The following is a 15305-nucleotide window of genomic DNA, read 5'->3' on the forward strand; positions in this document are numbered from 1 at the left end:
GCCATCTGTGCTCCCTGGGCACAGGGACCTAGGAGTAATCAGGAGCAGGACCCTTTGGTTTCTGCCTGTGCTGAGCGCTGAAAGCCAGTAGCCAGGAGCGTCTACACACTTGAGAGCAGAGCACTCTGTTCCCAGATCCAGCTGAAAGAAAACAGGTCTACAGGAGTGCTGACACACAGGCCTACAGGAAGGTCTAGCCACTATTAGAGACAGCAAGACATCTAACACCAGAGACAACCTGATGGCAAGAAAGAAAAAATTATTTTTTTTTTTAAAAAGGAAAATACCTTCAATGTTGCAACTGCCCAGCTCCTTTCCTGATCTATCCAAGATGGAAGTTGATCACGAATTCTTTGTTGAGAGTCCTTCAGTAAAAACAATACCCTTTAATTGGTAAAATTGATTGGGAAAAATTCAAAATTTATAAACAGTGACTATTTTTATTAACACAAGTTTGAAAACAAGACATTCTATATACTACTTCTTTATATTTAATAAGACAGCATGGTAGAATTCTATGTAGAGAGAAGCCAACTGAGATAAAATAAGACATTCATTTTTATTGTGCTTAACTATCCATGAATCAAAGAAAACCTAAAACATCACTGGAAACCACCATAAAGCTGCACTGCACTCAACTACACCATGCATTGAGAGGATGACCTGTAGGCAGCAGAGCGCTCAGTGTGCTCACAGGTCATAGGGAAACCTGAAATGTTAGTTCACGGAGTTGTTCCTTCAGGGGTAGGAATGCACAGCCTGTTATCTGCCCAGAAAGCTACAGTGTAGCCTGGGGACCTTTGCACTACCTGTTTTGCTGGGTTTCCCCCCAAAACCCTATCATAAGCTTGTTTTTGTCATATATGGAACCCATCTTTATGGGAGTTGTCACGTGCACTTTATAGTCTCAATGTAGTCAAATCTGATCTTTACAGTGTTACTCTGTTCCTCAGGGAAATTTATGCATGCTTTATTGTACACATAGAATTGAGCTAATTATTACTGGAAAAGTTTTTGCCAATTGTGCTATGTTTAAATACGCTTAAAATAAACTCAGGGTCAGACTCCGGAAGTGGGAGCCATCACCAGCGACTGAGTCCTGTTGAATGGAACTGCCTTTCCTCCTCTAGTGGATGCTACTTGGGTGTTGCCTGGGAAGAGCTACAATGGCAAAGGTGGTACATTAGTGGTACCAAATGTACAATGGTGGTAATTAGCAAAACCAAAATTAATTTAAAAAGCTGTAGTTTCAATAGACTTTTAAAGTTTTAAAAAGTAATTTTTAAGTTTTAGTTATATAAGGAAGAATTAATTTTCCTAAAGACTATAACATATAAAACAAAATACATATTTTTTGAAAAAAAGCAATGTTAATTTCTTAGTATTTAATATTTTTCAGGGTTGGGGATTTAGCTCAGTGGTAGAGTGCTTGCCTAGCAAGCGCAATGTCCTGGGTTTGGTCCTTGGCTCTGGAAAAAAAAAAGGGCAGAATATTTTTCTCCAAAAATATAAGTTTTCAAGGTCTAAAAATATATTAAACCTATTGCATAGAAAAAAAGCACGAGTCAGCACAGGATATAGTCTAATAAAAGTATAATTTCAACAATAACTTTAAACTCCTGTAAGCACAATTGTATTTCATAAAACCAAAGGGCAGAACTTTTTCCTCTAGGAGAGAAATCAGATTTTAACTCACAGCTTTGCGCAGCATGTCTCCAACAACCACACCTGTGAATGTATCCCATTCCTAGTGAATAAAACATGAAGGACATAAACAATGTGAGATCACAACCAGCCAATTGCATTATCTTAAATTTCCTTTAGGACAGCTTATACTACAGCTTCCCCAGAACCTATACCACTCACACTATGCATGAAGCCTGCCTGGGTAATTGTATTGACACAGAAATTTATTTATACTATGTATGGCACTCTCTTCATCTAGACATTTAAACACTGTTCTTTTATGTACTTCTATGTCTTAACATGCATGGAGGGAAGTCCATCTCAAGGTTAAAAGTTGTTTGTGTTGGGTCAAATTAAGAAAGGTATTCCAGGAAGGCACAATAGGGCATATAAGGCCTGAAAATGTATTGATCTCAGTTTTAAAAATTGTATAAAAGATAGATAAGCTAATAAATTACTAGAATCATGTTAATAAATTCAGGAAAATATAACAAATAAATACAGCAGGTAGAATTAGAAAATAAAAATACAGGAAGAACTGACTGTAACTGGTCTGTGTTCTTTAACTCTCTGACATGAAAACCTAGAACATAATTATGATCTGACCAAGCAGAGTGAGATGGAGTAGGCTGAGTTAGCATTCTCTTAGCACCCTTGCTACACAAGTATCCTTCTATGATATTCGAACAATAATGAACAAGAAAAACAAACGTGATTCTTTCTTCTAGAGTAAGCACATCAGAGATGGATTAATTTAGTTCTAATCAGTGGATATTATAAGTATTAGATGTGGGTATATGACAGACCAGAAGAAAATATGCTGGACAAAGAACACAGTATGACCCAATAGGCTCCAAGGAGTTTGTGATAACTATGAACTCCCCAGTTCCTCCTACTTTCTATGTTGACTCTTGGCAGGTGAGCAATAGTGAGAGCAACGTAGTTGCATACCCACGTTACCACCTCCCTGTCTCAGTAATACTGCTTAGAACAGCAGTCAGGAGGCTGACTCTTCTAGCAGCTTTAGTAAGTGGGCCTTATTCATAGTAACTAAAATTCCCTGGTAAATTACTTAGATTCCTTTCTTTCTGTCATCCACAATCCTGGGCATACATCAGGGAAAAGAACTGTAAAATATCATGTCACACGAATCACTTAGAAAATATTGAGAACTTTTCCACAACATATAGCCTAAAGTCATCTACACCCTAAGAATAACCCTGTCTAGTATTGAACCTCTCTATATTCCAGGATTTCCTTCCTTCAATACTACTTACATTTTCTTGAAAAAGTTCAGGATGCATTCCTCGAACAAAATGCAAAGCAAACATCAACTGGTCAGCCTGCAAAGAGGAACAGGATTACACTTTGCTGTTTCTTAATTTGTCCCAAAAGTTTGGATAATATGGTTCTGTATTGTCTTATTTTCCACCAGTAATAACAAGTAATTTCAGGTACTATCCACACAGAGCAAACCATACTCAAATAGTCTCTTGATTAAGAGCATAAATTAACACAGTATTAAGAAGGCAATGAACACATAACCTTGCTCTCTTTATCACTACGTTATCCCTATATCTATCTATACACATATAACTTGCAGCATTACTTATTAATCTACTCATTTTCCCTTTGCACTAAGAGAGAGCACTGCAGTCTCATCACACTACAGAACAGAAGGAAGCCTCTGCCATTCCATAGCCTGATTACCCATAAGATCTGTAAGCTGACAGAAATAACTACTGAGAAAAGTGTTCTCCAACCCTGGCTGGAAATGCATGGTTAGGAGGAGTAAGGAGCTTAGCCCCCTTCTTGTTCTCATGTTATGGTGCCACTCTGACTTTAGGGAAACCCTGGAATGATGTTACACGTGCTCTAAGCCAGGCCAACCACAGTCTTCTTCCATCGTTTTCCAAGGTGGAAATGGCAGAGGAAAACATCCTTTGATTTTCCTCTGGTTGTCCAGTTGTAATAATGAATCTCTCTGCCACAATACTTAACAAGGATGTCACAAGGAAGAACTGCAATTCAAGAGTGAAACAAACCCACAGTGTGTAGAAGAGAAAGCATGAGCACAGCATAGAGCACAGTATTCCCAATCAATGAATGATGAATGGATCAAATTAAGGAATGTCTTGGTTTTTCAAAACTTTATCATCCAAAATTGAACAAATATCTAGATTTCTAAAATCTCTCATCTACTTTAGTTATCAGATCAGAATCCTTCATTTCAGTTAAATGTCAATTTATCTCAGTATGTTTGAGTTCTGTTAGGAACTATTCTAGTATATACAAAACCCAGTGGATTCCCTATATGATTGACTGGTTGAAGGAAGGAAGAAGATAAATGAAAAGTGAGTAGGACACTTCATGGTTTTCAGTCCATCCCATCCCATCCAATTACATATAATAGTTCAGTAAATAATTAGAGGAGCCCAAGGGACTAGACTTGACATGGTTTGAATCTTTATCAGTGCTACAGAACACGTTCATGTTTGTACTCTGTTTCACAGGTATCTACTGGCAAGTCATCTTAAGCATCGAGTAGAACGCTTTGAATTCTAACTTCAACACACTCTACGTCTGAGTAAAGAAAAGTCCATTGTAAATCTCTCAGCCTCTTGCTCTGCAGAATACATATCCTAGTGGAGGCACTGAATACACACAAGTAGGTACCTACCACACCTAACAGGTAATAACACTCTGACATCATGGTAGGCTGATGGTAAACTGAGTGACACTGAGAAGGAAATGTACGTCAAAGCTGTTCTTCCAATTCTATAATTCTCTGGAAACAGTAAAAACATCAAGTTAGCAAATGTGAGTCTATTCTACAGAGGTCAGTCCTTTTAAATCTGTTTGCTGAGAAGCACTGGGCTCCTGGCACTTGAGGAAGAAAGCCCATTCCATGGCAGAAAAGTTGAGACAGCATAGAACCCAAGTCCCTGCTTTGGGTCTGCAGCTACATAGTGCATTTTAATAGATATCACTATGCACATTTATCATTCCGTGAGAAAAAGAGAGTAGAGGTATACAACATGAAAAGCTCCAAAATCATCTACATAAAAGAAAATTGCCTAAATTATTCAGATCCACTTCAGTGGATACAAATACAAAGTTTCTATACACTCATTCCGATATAGGAGTATCAAGCAGTTAGTTTACAATTAGGAGGTATTAGAAATAGTTTATTTAAAAATAGCACCCATCTGAATTTTACTCAATGAAAAAGTTCCTAGAAAGGAAGGCGACTTCACAGAAAGTAGGCTAACTACACAGAAAATCTTTCTCATCCATGTTCTTTTTACATCTGATATCTTTGACAACAGCATTCCATGAAAAAGAGGAAACCTAGGGACCTATCCTCCCAGAGCTCCCCTCAGTGCTCCTCCAAGAGTTCACCTCAATGTTTTCCCCAGAGCTCCCCTCAGTGCTCCTCCCATAGCTCACACGTCAGTGCTCCCCAGTGTTTCTCCCAGAACTCCCCCTCCCAGTATTCTTAGACTGCTTCTTCCAGAGCTCTTCTCAGTCCTCTCCCCATAGGTGACTTCAGTGCTTCTCACTGGTGCTCCTTTGTTCTCCATCTTCTCTTAGTGTGTCTAAGTACTGCCCACAGAAATTCCCTTAGTGCTTCTCCCAGAGCTCCTTCTAATGCTCCCCAGTATTCCTCAGAACTCTCCTATGGTCCTCTCAGAGCTCTTCTCAGTACTCCCCCAGTACTCCTGCAAAAGCTACTACCCCTAATTTTCCCTACATTCCTCCCAGTGTTCCCCTAGTGCTTCCTTCCATGCTTCACCCAGCTCCTCCCAGAACTTCCTCAAAAGCCTCCCTAATGCCCCTCCACATTGCTCCCCACAATGCTTGCCAAGTGCTTCTCCCAGCCCTTCCCCCAGTGCTCCTGCCCCAGAGCATTTCCTCACCCTGTGCTCGTCTCCAACCCTCTATCCCACATTCTCTCATCAAAGTAGAAACAACAAAGACACTTTCTTTTACTCCAAAAGATTGACTAGGAGAGGAAATACTAGAAGCACATACATTACTTTTATGTAGTATAAGTTTGAGGAAACCACGTATGTAATTATAGTTTTCATAAGTACTGAAGTAAGTACAGAAAGTGAAATGTCACCGCTGGTAACCTAAGCAGAAATGGACAGACAGCTTTCATTAATTGGTACAGTTTATTAAAAGTCAGTCATTTTCCATTCCAAGTCAACTTGCATTCAGTTTGATGTGACCTGAATACTAGTCCACCTTATGTCTGGAGTCCACTGTGACCACAATACTGTCATCAACATGACAGTGGAGCATTATGAGTGACACTCTGCTGATGGCTACAAAGCCAGAGAACTTTCACAGGGCTATGACAGGACTTCTACCCTCACTGATGCTTCAGTCTCCATTCTGAGATGTCCATCTCATAGCTTATGAGTGATGCCCTTTCCCAACACTCATCAATACTCAGACGCCATGGGAACTTGAAATCACACTCTATAGTGGCAGAAACAAGTTTTACAAGACAGACGCTTTATGAATTAAAAAGATGAGTCAGAAATTGTAGATCATGGTGACATAAATTTTTATGACTTGCCAATTACAATAATAAGTATTACTCAAGGCAGGAAATGAAAGACTCCAACTGCACACTAAAGTATTGAGTGTGGCTTCTCAACTTCGTTCCTATGATCAAAAGCTTCTTAGCACAACCTGAAAATATTTTTAAAGGGTAAAGTAGCTTCAAAGAAGCAAGCCTCCATATAATCTACTGAAACAATCATCTTGTTGATAACAGTGACCCTTTGCCAATTACATTAGAAAATACATGACATGGTATTAACACAGCAAATAGCCTGCATTATTGCAAATAAGAATTATAGGCTGAAATAAAAGGATACAAGTTGAAAGCAATAATAAAAGCTAATAATCTGTGGACTGAATAAAATGAATGTTTATACTGTCTTTAATTTTCAATCAAGTTTTCCTTAAAAGTTTTCTATGTGTACCTTCATTTCATCCACCTTTAACTCCCTCCCACCAATCCCCTTCACCTCTGCAATATCTATCCTTCCCAACTTCATGTTGTCTGCTGTGTGAGTGCTCACAGCATGCGAGTGTGTGTGCATACAAGCATGTGTGCATGCGAGCATATGTATGTGTGTGCATGTTTCTCAGGTTGATAAGCACAAAAAAAAAGTGCCTTCACTTAGTTCAAATATAAGAAAGCAATCTTCTCTACAAGAACATCTGATAAAATTAAGCAAAATTTTGGAAGTATAACCCTTGTACAAACAATTACACTTCTACGCAGAAATTTTTGAGTTCAAAACGCATACTTAGATCTGTACACAGGGATGAAGGCACTACAAAGACTACTCACTACAGTCACTCATGACAGCGAAACCATGTACTAATCCTACTGCCATGTAACAGAGATGTCAATCAAGTAGGACGTAATCTGAATATCCAAGTTTGAAAGTCTAAAACCCAAAGTACTCCCAGACCAAACCTTGAGTCCTGACAGACGACACGATATAAAATTTCACATGTGCCTTCCTGTGCTGTCAGAATCAAAGCACAGACACACTAAAAACATTGTGTAAAAATTTCTTCCAGGCCATAGGTAACTTTTGAATATGAAGAATAACAAATTTTACATTAAAATGTAGGTTTAGCCCCAAGATATTAATTATTTATATGCAAATATTCCCAAAGCCAAAATTTTCTAGGTATAACCCTCATGCTTTACAGTGTATTGGAAAGGGATCATTCAAACTTATGACACATCATGATCACACAGCTGTGAAAATGAATGAGGCTCACTAGTTATAGTCATGGAAAGACCATGAGACCAACTGCAAAGATAGGGCACACAGGACAAAACACAGTGAGGGAAGGCTTGGTAAGACTCTGTCTAGGCATTTAAGCATGAGGACATAGGAGAAAAGCAGACTATGGAGAAGAACCTACCTTAGCTTAGTGCTCGAGAAGAACAGGAGGGGAATGAGTCTTCAGTGGATACTGTTATAGTTCCATCTAGATTTCACTTACAGTTCCAGAGGGTCTAAGTAAATGACCACCATGCTGGGGAGCATGGCAGCAGGCAGCAGGCAGCAGGTAGGCGTGCTGCTAGAGCCATGGTTTAATTATGCAATACATTTTTTAGTGTAAGAGAAGGTAACACTTAGACAAATATCAGGGATCACAAGCTGAAGTAGATGGAACAAACCACTGTACAGGTCATCCGTATTCATAGGAGTGCAAGCAATGTAGCTTTGAGGTCATTAGCTCGGAACTCCTAGTCCTAAACAACTTAAAGCTGAAGTCTAAAAGGGAAGTTTTTAGAACATAATTAGTCATAAGACCTTTGAAAGGAAAATATACAGTCCCCACTGAAAGTGGAATTCTGTAGAAATGCCCAACTCTAAGTTCAGGAGACATTAGTACAGAGTGCTACATACGTCTCTTGAGAGTTTGCTCTGCCTCAATGAACAGAACCGTTTTCTGGACTTCCTGAGTATCCATGACTGTCCTGTGGTAACAACTCCTCAGACTCAGGTACTGACTTTGTGAGAGCTCTTTATGTCTTGAGCTAAGTGCAAGGTACTGCTTGTAAAAGTCTGAAGTGAGTTCTGTCATTCAAAAAGTGGTGAAATCTCAAAAGTCTCTCATTGTACACTGTTTTAGATCCTTTCTAAGAGGAAGACATCTTCAGAAAATTGTAATTTGTAACTCAAAAGCCAGTAAATCTTGGCTGTGTAATTCCAGTACTGGGTACCGATTTCTGTAACACGGCTGGAGGAATTTGAATGAGCGTGCCACCATAGGCTGATACATTTCAATACTTGAATTCCCAGTTGCTAGAACTGTTTGGGAAGGTGTGGCCTTGTTGGTGGAGGTATGTCATTGGGGCTGGGCCATCCATGCCCTGATAGCTCTGTCTACCTTCTGCTTGCAGATCAGATGTGAGCTGTCAGCTAGTGCTCCAGCAGTACGCCTAACCCTAACCCTAACCCTAACCCTAAACCCTAAACCTTAACCCTAACCCTAACCCTAACCCTAACCCTAAACCTTAACCTTAACCCTAACCCTAACCCTAACATGCTCCCCACCCTTATGGTCATCTACTCTCCCTCTCTGGAACTGTAAATCCCCAATCAAATACTTTCTCTTTGAAGTTTCCTTGGTTATGGTGTTTCTTCATAGCAAATTAAAAGTCACTAAGACACCATGGGACACTAGGTGATGTTTAGAAACACTGAGTTTTCACAAATGAGGAGAACGAGGAGGGCATGTTTAGGATTTGATAGAGGAAAGAGATGGTGAAGACCTCACAATCATAGAACAGTCACTATCAGCAAACAAAGACATCTCCAGATGACACTAAACCTGAGGAACCCAGGTGACATAAGGAACCCAATACTACCCCTGGTTAACCTCCATTTTGGTAACTATCAGACTGCTCAGCTAAGGCAGCTGCCTAGCGACAAGGATCCTTTCCTCTCCTTGTCTTTTTCTTCTCGATTACATGTTGGTATGTGGTCAGTGATTAATTGTGTCCATTTCAATACCTTCTGAATACATAAGCAGCTATGAACTTTGGTTTGTAGAGTAGCTTATATCCTATGAATCCTTACCTTAAACAGGCATCTGCATATATATTCATAAACCATATGTTTCAATGAATTCACGAGACACTGGATTCTTTGTTCTGTACTTTCAGAGTCCTGTAGATCAGAATTTGGAAAATCCATTAATTTTAAATTAAAATTTTAAAAATATTTACAGATATTTTATAGTTGGGCCACTTTTAAAAATGATTCTCCAGGCTGGGTGGTGGGGGTACATGCCTTTAATCTCAGCACTCAGGAGGCAGAGGCAGAGGACCTCTGAGTTCAAGGCCAGCCTGCTGTTCCAGGATAGCCAGAGCTACAGAGAGAAACCCTGTCTTGAAAAATAACAACAAAAACAAAATAAAGACAAAAATAAAATAAAATCAAAACAACAAAAAAAAATCTTTAGACTAAAAGCTGGTTCTGAAAAAAAAACTTATCCATAAACCTCAAGGAATTAATTAAGTGCATTAAACTTGTACCCCAATAAAGTATTTTATATTATGTATTTCCTTAAATATATAAATATAAACTTTTAATAAATAAAAATTACAATCAATTTCTAATAGGAAAAAATAATAATGAAAATATCAAAATTCCCAATGGTACTAGTTCATTACAGCATTAAAAATACAACTTCTTTCAATATGAGGTAAGGCTATTTAAAGTACCTGAATTTTAATTACCAATGCAGCTTATAGTTACACTGTTTCCCACTTCAATTTGACAGTAGAACCAAGACTGCCAGGTGAGATAAGAATGAAACATTCAGTTTTAAAGTGGTAGAATAAAAATCCCACACCTCCAGTACTCAGACTAACTTGGAAATTCTGTTCTATATAACTGTCAAAATGTTATTATATTATCAATTGTTATTTCTATTGATTTAGAAAAACTAGGAACATAAAGATGGTAAAGGAGCTTCCTGCTGAGTCTTTCACAGTGGAAGGACAGAACAACTCCTGAGTGTAATCTATAAATACACAGGCATGTGTGTGCACGTGTACACACATACATGTGCACACACAAACGTACAATATATGTACATACTAAAAAAAGATGTAAATTAAAGAAAGGGGGCTGATTGGCTAGAAACAAGAAGCGAGCTAAAAGTTCTACATTTTACCCCGAGGATCATTTAAAGAATAAATACATGTCTCTGAGAGAGCAGCTGAGCGTCCATCATGTTAAAACAACACAATGAGACATGCAGTTGTTGTCGGCTTCAACACAGACTGAAAGGCTCATGGAAAGAGTCAACCCACCAACCACATGTATTTCTGATGGATACGTAGTCAGTACAGAGAAAAAGGCTTATTAATGTGTATTTATGCTTAGCAATCCAACTCTAAGAATTTAAGGAAAAATTAGGCATACAAATTAGAGTAGGTACCTATATATCTTTTTTTTTTCCATAGCAAACAAATTTATTCTTTCATTCTGCAACCAATGAGACTTTCCAAGAGGGTAAGTGATTCCTTGCCATCATTTAACCGATGGTACCTATATATCTTAAGGACTGTTCTTAGGTATAACACCACAGTTCTTCAATAATCTTGCCATGATGTGGTGTCCATTTGCTTGTTTTCAATCTAGACAGACCTTTATTATTTAAGTCAATACATGTCTGCAGAAATGATATGGACTTAAGGCTGGCTTCATCTGTCTTACTGGCTGGAATATATTATTTGGTGACCCAAGGTGTCATGTAAGAAGTTCATTTACTCCGAGCTGTGAGTAACTCAACCTTGCCATAGTGGTTGTTAACTACCATGTGTTAAGTCTTCTCCCTTAGATACCCAACAGGCAAATCAGGTACCCTTCTGCGCCCAAGCCAGACCCTCAAGTTCCAGCTGAGCTCTGAGACCCATGGAACATATCCCTGTGTCCTAACCAAATCCCTAGTTAGTGAGACACTGTTTAACAAACTTTCCCCAGGAAAGCAAGTTTGCTAAAGCAGTGAGGTACTACGCTTTATTATCTGGACAATGCTTCACCCACCAGGCTATGGCTCAGGTGATGCATGACTACATAGGTAATTAATTACCTTCATAAACACTTGTGAATTACTGCTGTTTTGGGATCATTTATTATTTATTAACTTTTCTTGGAACATAAAATGTTCCTTTGCTTCCAAATAATACTAAAAGTTTGTCAAGAATATAAAATGGACTTAAAGAAATGGTCTCTTTTGGTTCATAACCTCTATTAGTTTCACAACAACCAGATGTCCCACAACAAAAGAATGGATACAGAAGATGTGGTTCATTTGCACAGTAGAGTACTACTCAGCTATCAAGAATGAGGACATCCGGGCTGGAGAGATGGCTCAGTGGTTAAGAGCACCCGACTACTCTTCCAGAGGTCCTGAGTTCAATTCCCAGCAACTACATGGTGGCTCAACAACCATCTGTAAAAAATGGGATCCGATGCCCTCTTCTGGTGTGTCTGAAGACAGCTACAGTGTACTTATATATATATAATAAAAGAATAAATCTAAAAAAAAAAAAAAAAAGAATGAGGACATCCTGAGTTTTGCAGGCAAATGAATGGAACTAGAAAATATCATCCTGAGTGAGGTAACTCAGACCAAAAGGACAGGCACAGTATGTTCTCACTAATAAGTGGATATTAACCAATAAAATAAAATAAAATAAAATAAAATGAAATAAAATAAAGAATGTCAAGATACAGTCCACGGAACTCAAAAAGGTCAATGAGTTAAAGGGCCTTGAGAGGGAGAAGAAAGCAACCACAAGTGGGGAGGGAGAGAGGGACAGGGGAAGAAAAGAGAATGGGGGTGGGGAGAGAGGGGAACATGATCTGGTATTGGGTGAGGGAAAAGGACTGAAGCCCTGAGGACCAGCAGAAAGAATGGAAACAGGCAACCTCGGGAGGAAGGAAGTTGGGAGGACCATCTAGAATGTACCAGAGACCTGGGAAATGAGACACTCTCAGGACTCAAAAGGGGGGAACCCTAAATGAAAGACCCTATAGTGGGGAGAGGAAACTTATTGAAGTTCTACCTCCAGCAGAAATACAGGGCATCAAGTAAGGTTGCTATTCCACAGCCAAAGTTCTGACCCATAATTCTCATCAAGTAAGGTTGCTATTCCACAGCCAAAGTTCTGACCCATAATTCTTCCTGTCTAAAAGAAATGCAGGAATGGAAATGGAGAAGAGCCTGGGGAAAAGAAAGTCCAGCAACAGGCCCAAAGTGGGATCCAACTCAAGGGGAGGTTCCAGGACCTGACACCATTACTGAGGCTATGGGGCACTCACAAAAAGGGACCTCCAAAAGACCCAACAAGCAGCTGAAAGAGTCAGATTCAGATATTTACACCTAACCAACGAACAGAAGCTGCTGACCCCACTGGTTGAATTAGAGAGAAGCTGGAGGACGCAGAGTAGAAGGGCAACCCTGTAGGAGGACCAGCAGTCTCAATTAACCTCGACCCCTGAGATGTCTCAGACACTGGATCACCAACCAGGCAGCACACACCAGCTGAGATGAGACCTTCAACACATGTACAACAGAGGACTCCCTGGTCTCGGTTCAGAGAAGATGCACCTAACCCTCAAGAGACTGGAGGCCCCAGGAAGTTTAGAGGTCTGGTGGGGAGGTGGGGGGGACATGCTTGTGGAGACAGGATTAGGGGAGTGTGGAGGAGAGGCAGGGAGGAGGTATGGGATATAGAACTCTCAAGGGGGAGGGGGGAACAATTGGGAGGGGAATAATATCTGGAATGTAAAAATAAATGAAAAATAAATAAAAATAAATAAGAAATGGTCTCTTTTAAATGTGGTTTAAAAGTGTTACCTGTGATTTATAATAGCCAGAAGCTGGAAAGAACCCAGATGCCCTTCAACAGAGGAATGAATACAGAAAATGTGGTACATCTACACAATGGACTATTACTCAGCTATCAAAAACAATGACTTTATGAAATTCATAGGCAAATGGATGGAACTGGAAAATATCATCCTGAGTGAGGTAACCCAATCACAGAAAAACACACATGGTATGCACTCATTGATAAGTGGATATTAGCCCAAATGCTCGAATTACCCTAGATGCATAGAACACATGAAACTCAAGACGGATGATCAACATGTGAATGCTTCACTACTTCTTTAAAAGGGAACAAAATACCCTTGGGAGGGGCGGGAGGCAAAGTTTAGAACAGAGGCAGAAGGAACACCCATTCAGAGCCTGCCCCCACATGGGCCCCATATACAGCCACCAAACTAGATAAGATGGATGAAGCAAAAAGAAGTGCAGGCTGACAGGAACCGGATGGATCTCTCCTAAGAGACACAGCAGAATACAGCAAATACATAGGCGAATGCCATCATTAAACCACTGAACTGAGAACGGGACTCCCACTGAAGGAATCTTAGAAAGGACTGAAAGAGCTTGAAGGGACTCGAGACCCCATATGAACAATGCCAACCAACCAGAGCTTCTAGAGACTAAGCCACTACCCCAAGACTATACATGGACTGAACCTGGGCTCCAACTGCATAGGTAGCAATGAATATCCTAGTAAGAGCACCAGTGGAAGGGGAAGCCCTTGGTCCTGCCAAGACTGAACCACCAGTGAATGGGATTGTTGGGGGGAGGGCGGTAATGGGGGGAGGATGGGGAGGGGAACACCTATAGAGAAGAGGAGAGGGAGGGGGAGGGGGGATGTTGGCCCAGAAACTGGGAAAGGGAATAACAATCGAAATGTAAATAAGAAACACCCAAGTTAATAAAGATGAAAAAAAAAAGAAACATTAGAAAATGAAAAAAATTATATTGTATTCCATAAATATTTACTACTTTTCAATTAAATTTACCACTGTTTTTAATTGAAAAAAAAAGTGTTATCTGTGATCCTCTGAAATACAAGTCATAAAAGCTATCTTAAAAATGTGTTACTATAAGTTCAATATTTAAGTGACCTGTTTAATGCCTCTAGTATACCCAACAACTTACCTGCTTGTTTTGCAGAGCTCGTTGAAAAAGTCGGAGAAAAGAAGCCAAACTGAAACGGTACATGTTATTAATCTTGGACAAGTCGGAGATGATGAAGTACATCTTGCTGGCACTCTCAGCCAGAGGCAGGTAGGCATCACGCTCCTGTGGATCATTAGTGCAGAGGAAAGGGATCACCTGTCACCAGTGCTTTACTGCCACCTACAGACACTGTCCACACACCTAGCCACAGACAATGCCATAACCAAAATGAAGAACTGCTCTAAGAAATAGCGTACTGATTTATACAAAGTCATTCGTCAGTTTTGTACAAATACATCTTCACTTACCCAGGGTTCTATAAAAAATTACATAGAAAGTGTTCTGGAAGCTGGAAAGCCCAAGGTTAAGGCACCAACAAATTTGGGGGCTACTGGAGCCCTAGTTTTTTGTTCCTGGAGATAGGACATTTTGGGCCCTTAAATAATTGCAAGCAAGCAAGTTCCCTCTGCCCTCTTTCCCAAAACACTGGAACCTTCCTGCTGACTTAGGAGACCTTCACCCTCATGACCAATACTCCACAAAGGGGCCACCACTTAGTCCTACCTCATCAGAGACTAGATGTCTACATATAAATTTAGGAGTGAGGCTTTTTTCTAAGTCTCACATGGTAGAAACACAACTATTTGATGCATTGGTCTTGGTCAAAATCAAGAGTATTTGGAGCAAGAAGAAATGGAATAGTTAGCAAGTGGGATCAGGTGACTTATGTAATACAGATGCTGGGTATTGCATCCTGCAAGTGCATTTCAAACAAGGGAAAAGGGATACTGGGGTGGAGGAAGGAAATATGACTAAGAAATGTCACTTCAGAATGATGAAGCACACAGTAGTGCCGATTAGTACTGGGACTATTTTCTGACAGAGGGCATGGGAGAATCACATGGCTACAAGGTTCTTTACACTAGTGGGTTCTTGCATCTCAGCATCAAGTGCTGCAACTGCAAACAACTCCAGTGGATTCCATCTACAACCCATCAGTGTTTGCTGCA

At 39.8% G+C, this 15305-nt stretch overlaps 1 protein-coding gene across 3 annotated transcripts in view; it reads right to left on the reverse strand.

The window, feature by feature from the left end:
* The window catches only part of Dync2h1 (dynein cytoplasmic 2 heavy chain 1), a 198172-nt gene that overhangs the window by 85650 nt on the left and 97217 nt on the right, over positions 1-15305 (reverse strand). For all 3 annotated transcript variants that reach the window (XM_032911134.1, XM_032911135.1, XM_032911133.1), the window contains 5 exons: positions 14275-14418; positions 9318-9407; positions 2964-3029; positions 1697-1747; positions 288-365 (listed from right to left, as the gene is read on the reverse strand). In XM_032911134.1, the coding sequence (XP_032767025.1) occupies positions 288-365; positions 1697-1747; positions 2964-3029; positions 9318-9407; positions 14275-14418 (429 nt within the window). The remainder of the gene's footprint in view (positions 1-287; positions 366-1696; positions 1748-2963; positions 3030-9317; positions 9408-14274; positions 14419-15305) is intronic.

Source organism: Rattus rattus, chromosome 8, assembly GCF_011064425.1.
Source record: "Rattus rattus isolate New Zealand chromosome 8, Rrattus_CSIRO_v1, whole genome shotgun sequence".
Lineage (NCBI taxonomy): Eukaryota > Metazoa > Chordata > Mammalia > Rodentia > Muridae > Rattus > Rattus rattus.